Source organism: Enoplosus armatus, chromosome 21 (assembly GCF_043641665.1).
Source record: "Enoplosus armatus isolate fEnoArm2 chromosome 21, fEnoArm2.hap1, whole genome shotgun sequence".
Classification (NCBI taxonomy): domain Eukaryota; kingdom Metazoa; phylum Chordata; class Actinopteri; order Centrarchiformes; family Enoplosidae; genus Enoplosus; species Enoplosus armatus.
In genome coordinates, this window is record NC_092200.1 from 13,981,112 (window position 1) to 13,986,748 (window position 5,637).

Consider the following 5,637-nt stretch of genomic DNA (forward strand, 5'->3'; position numbering starts at 1 on the left):
CATGGGGAAAAACAACTCAAAATCTGCTTCTTCTTCATCATCACTGGCTGATAAAATTGCAGCACAGAAGGGGCAGTTGCTGGATGGGCTTGGCCTGAGGCCCACATCCAAAGGTCTGGTCGTCGTCCAGGTGAAGCCTGAATCCCTTACTGCCATACCCTCTTCCAATAGCAGTATGAGTCTGGTCAATTGCAATAACGTGACAAAGTCTAGTATTTACATGAGGGCAGCAGAGAAAATGAATGCTACGCTATTGGAAAGGGAGCGAGAAAAGGAAAAGGAGAGGGAGCAGGAGCAGCAGCAGAGAAAGTCCAAAGGAAAAAGGTATCGGGATATGCGGCGTTCCAGGACCATCATACAAGCTGAACAACTTGACATTCTGTATGGCTGCTATTTCAAAGACCCAAATCCTGGGAAACATGAGTTTGAACAGATTTCAGAGTGGGTCCACCTTCCAAAGAAGGTTGTTCAGATTTGGTTCCAGAACATGAGGGCGAGGGAACGGAAGGGTGAGGTCAGATTCATCAGTGACGGGACTCTGGCAGCGGTTGGCAAACCTCTCATCAAATTTACCTGGCCTCTTTCCAAACCCATATTCTCCAACAAGCCTGCTCCAAATAATACTGGATGCATCACAACTACTCCAATAGTGCGCACCCTCATGAAGACAGAGAGAGAGCCTGTAAAGGAGCTGGGCAAACCTGCCGTTGTGAAAAAAATAACCCCAGTTCCTATCAAGCCCAAGGAGGTTGTTTCTCCTGTGAGCAGCAGTGCTTCTGCAGTGCCAAAGACCAAGCTCGAAACCACCAGCAACGTCACTATGGTCAAAGTTGCACCCAAAGTCAACACCCCTGTCCTTTTAGCACCACCCAAGGATCCAATCCCCATTGCCCCACGACCGTCCCAGAAACGAAAGCTAGAAGAGGAGAGTGAGGAAGAAAAGACTGATGAGGAGAGAGACAATGAAAATGAGATGGGTCCTGGACCAGGGACCACTAACCGCATGGTGCCCAAGCTGCCCACAACTCCCATCAACAACAGGCCTCCTGGCACAACAGTGGTGCCACAAAAACAGAATGGGCTCAACTACTGGACCTCCAAAGTCCCCATAAAGATCAACACTCTATCAAGAGAACAACTGGCTCTTCCCACACACACACCTCCTCGCACCATCCCCCCTCCTCCCACTCCCAGCATTGCGCCAGTCAGCCCAAATACCCCCAGCTCTGCCAAAGTGGCCAGCCCTTCCACCCCAGTTGTAGCTAAGTCGAGCCCAACAGAAAGCAGCTTTCTGCCCCATTCATCCAGCCGTAGGCCACGCACACACTTGTCCTGCCTACAACTGTCCATTCTGCAGTCCTGTTACGAGACCTGTGCCCACCCTAACGCCATGGAGTGTGAGGCAATCGGCACCGAGCTCAACCTGCCGCTCAAGGTGGTACAGATCTGGTTCCAAAACACCAGAGCCAAGGAGAAACGCTGGAGGCTGCAGCAAGAGAAAATGGTAAGCTGGCAAGTAGACTTACTCTACATTTTGCTAGCAAATTGTAATTAAAAATCATTTAACTCTTTATTTTACACATTTCAAGAGTTTTTTTTCTAAAAGAATACATAGCAGTGGAGCAACATATTGTGATGAAAATCTCTGACACTAAAATATTCTTATTAATATTGTGACGTTTATTTCAACTATAGTACCCAGCACTGCTCTATTCAAGTCATTCTATTTCCTCTGAAAGCTAAGCCTGTCTAAACAGTCTGCGCCTAGTATACACTGCAGTTGACATTCAGCCTTCTTACCATAGTTTTTGGGATTACAAAAATCACAACAGCAATAATATATTGATTATTTTTCAAGAATTGCTCAAGAACACATTTTGCTGTTTATAAAAACAAATATAATCAAAACAAATTATTAATATCAAAAATGCAGAATTGCTAAATTGTGCACATAGCAATTATTAAGAGGGCTTGAATATTAATCAGATGGTTCAGTCTAAACTGTAATAAAATGTGGACTTTAAATGATATGATCTTAAACGTATTCCCTCTCTCCCTTTCTGGGCCTGTCTATCCACCCCACCTTCCCATTCCCAGTCTCCTCTGTCAGGTGGGAAGGTGGACATGAGCTCAGGAAGCTACCTGCAGTACAACGCTCTCAAAGCCAATCGTCCCATCCTACCCAAACCTGTTCAGCTGACAGTTACTGAACCTCCAACTTCCCCAATGGCCGGCCAGCCAGTGCCAAAGGAGACTCTGACGGGCCACTGTGATGCCTGCAACATCTCCTTTGAGTCCCGGGCTGCAGCGAGGGCTCACGTCTTCTCCCCACGTCATCTTGCAACCCTGAGAACCACTAACTTTGGCCAGCCGACGACACTTGTCAACAAGAATGGCACCGGTAATGGCGGACCTGGCAGTGTTGTGCCGGGCTCACAGGTCCCTCATTCCACTCCGGTAACCAGCTCTGGTGCTGGAGGGGAGATGGTTATTGAGTCGCCTCCAACGACGGCCACCAGCAACAGTTAAAGACTCAGATCAGGATTGGTCTGCACACTGACTATTCTTGGACCCATTTGGGCTCCTCAGATTTTAATTGACAAAATTGAGCACTAATCCTCAAAAGCTAATATTCTTTAGTTTTTGGAGTTGGCTCCCCCTGCACCCCCTATCCTCGCTCAACCTTCACTGACTCGAAATCCATTCATCTATAGAGGTCACCTGGATTCCAATGCAACAGCAAACTATTTCCATGCTGCTTCACTCTTAATCAGTTGCTATTTGATAAGTGATGAACACATCTCAAGTCCCCCTCAATCCTCACACACTTTATCCAAACATTTTTGGTCCTAAACCTGTGGTTATGTATTATCTTACTTCAATGACCTTCCTATAATTTGTAAAGGCACTCAACTTGCCATGCTTGAACTGTCCTACTCTAAGACTGATGCAAAAGTGTTTCCACTTTGGAAGTGGCCATTTGACGGTAGGCCCAGGAACACTTTTTGGGATAATAACATGAAATACTCACATTAATAACTCCCAGTTTGCTCCTGTGGAATTGTTTTTCTCATGTCTACTTTCACTTCTAGGGCAAAGACTGCTTGGATATGATATGACTGTACTGAACCATTGGGAGAGGAAGAACTGGTATTGACTGTCACCTTTTTATTTGCTACAGGAGTGTGATCTGAAGAGTGTTGTGTCCACTCATTTGGGATATGAAAAGAGGTACTTTAGAGAGAATAGGGCTGTTGAATTGTCCCCATTTACATGTTCATAGTTTTCACGACAATCCAAATAGACAGGGCAAAAAGAGAGGCTGAGAAAAGTAATAGCTTGGCATACCGCACTTTGACACATTTTACATTATTTGAAATGTTTTTAAGCATTCTAATGCAAGTGTCTTTTTATGGAAAGATACATTAATGCATGTTGGATGCCTTAATATAAATCACGTGAAATAAATTTGATTTTTGCTAGTCTAATGAAACATGCTTTAGGTGTGAGCATAATTTTGTGCAAGAAGCAGACCTGGGTATATAAATGAATAAGAGCTCTGTTTCAAAATGCTTTCATATCCATCTTTGGGAGGAAATATCTGAATGTCATATTCTGTATCTAGAACATAGCAAATCCTGCCTGTAAAGTTGTCAGCATTCTCTTGGCCAAGGACTATAATTATACGCTATATTGTTTTTACAACAAATTTTGTTGATCCTGTGGATTTCACTTTCCCTCCAAATGGTGTGTATCTCATTTTGAAATGCAGCTCTTCAAACCTGTTAGGGGGAAATATTTTTTTCACCAACTGTGGGTGTATTTAGAAATATGACAGCCTTAAGAAGAAACCCCACTAGGTGTATAAATTCAAGCCCAGGTGATCCTTGTGTAATATTAGTGAATTTATTTCATCCTCACCTGGCACGGAGGGTCTGACTGAATTCGTAAATTTACGATTTTCTTTGCCATGAATACTGTGCATAAGACAAGAAAGTTAAGTACTCATTTTATTTACTTAAATATTTATACAAATGACAATACAAGCAATTAAAAACTGGTGTAACAGATTTTTATTTAGGTCAAAAGCCAAGCCTATAGAAATATAATGAGAACAGGGCTTGGGTTTCCCGAACTTTCCCCACCCCTCGTTTTTTCAGTTTTGATACAGAGTTACTAATTCTGGTAATGTACGTGCTGTGAAATGAGATCTCATATCTGGAAACCATGACAAGGGAGAAAGTTGGGTATTACTAGTATCCTTAAGGGACTAATGGGTACTCAAATCTAGGAAGCAAAATTCGGAAACATTAAATGTGTTGACTGAGAGCTAATAAGATGGTGCTGTGTTGAAGGACACATAACATACTAAAGATGTTTTCCTTCAATTTAAGTTGTATATTAATGTTACTATTGATAGTTTTAACAAAATGCAAAACTAAAACATGATCTTTTGTAAAGAAATATATAAAAAAAAAAACTGATATTCCAAAGTAATCCTCCCTTTGCTTTCTGTCATTCAAAAACCAAAAAGCAATCTTGAGGTCGACAGAGAGCAGGAGAGGTGTTCGTAAATGCAAACTGTAAAGGACATCCCACGGCTTGACACTTGCACTAAGTCCACAATTTTTGCACAAGCTACAGACATTTCAAATGAACACAGCCATCAACACAACATTGAGAGTCACTTGGTGTGGTTTTTGAAACAAGGAGGGTAACTGTCCTTTCATGAGTAATAATTTGTACTCCTGTTGGAAACTGTATCTTGTGTGTATAAAGCAAGGACTGGAGTGCTTTAACTTCAAGACTGGGATTGCACACACGCGCACACACAGACACGGTGTTGCACTGTCCAAACTAGATAGGTTTTTATGGAGATCTGCTTTTTATTCCCCTATGTTTCATTGTCACTTTGATTATCACTATTGTTATAACTGTACTACTACTTATACGATTTATCATTACTACTCATCACTGTTTTTGATTATTATTGATCCATAATGGTTTTAAATGCCACCACTCTGCTCAAAAACAGTATGGTATTCCTATGAATATTGAACAATAATAGTGGCAGTGTTGTTATGAATTGTTAGATTTTTGATTAAGCTTATTTTTTCCTCCTCACTTGTACCTGCCTTTTTGTGTTTGGTCTCCATTATGCTTTCTTTGATATACAGAAAAAGAAATAAAATCAGTTGAACAACAAAACATCTGTCTAATTGCATTGCCATTGGGGCATTTGTTTGTTCTTTTGTGTGTGTGCAACAAGGGTTTAAACTCTTCATATATACATTCTATCATCTGAGGTTTTACCCGAGTGGCATTTTAAATAAAGGTCACTGAGGTCACACTGGGGGAGACAATTTATATGACACTCAAATGTGCCTGGAATTAATTTGCTGAACACTTGGCTTTGCCAGTCTACTAGACAGAGGTATGATTGACAGAAAAGTAATCCAATTAAAGGCACACATGCGATTTGGGAACCGGAAAGTCCTCTGCGATTATCCAATAGGAACGCGGCAGACACCAAAGAGGTTTGTCTAGAATCGTCCGCTAACGAATAGGATTTCGAGTTTTACGCCCGCAGTGATACATGACTCCGCCCCCGGCTTCCATTTCTGAACTGAAGGGACG

General features: G+C 42.0%; 1 protein-coding gene across 1 annotated transcript; it reads left to right on the forward strand.

The window, feature by feature from the left end:
* The first annotated feature begins 558 nt into the window (after positions 1 to 558).
* On the forward strand, positions 559 to 3,687 carry zfhx2 (zinc finger homeobox 2). Its single transcript, XM_070928230.1, has 2 exons — positions 559 to 1,504; positions 2,098 to 3,687. The coding sequence occupies exons 1-2, from the start codon at positions 662 to 664 to the stop codon at positions 2,527 to 2,529; spliced, it is 1,275 nt and encodes a 424-aa protein (XP_070784331.1). The 5' UTR covers positions 559 to 661; the 3' UTR covers positions 2,530 to 3,687.
* Positions 3,688 to 5,637: the final 1,950 nt, after the last annotated feature.

Excerpts from the sequence above, each read along its gene's own strand:
- zfhx2 (XM_070928230.1), top strand. The coding sequence starts at position 662 with ATGAAGACAGAGAGAGAGCCTGTAAAGGAGCTGGGCAAACCTGCCGTT. Across the intron at positions 1,505-2,097 it reads GGCTGCAGCAAGAGAAAATG|TCTCCTCTGTCAGGTGGGAA; the intron begins GTAAGCTGGCAA and ends TCCCATTCCCAG.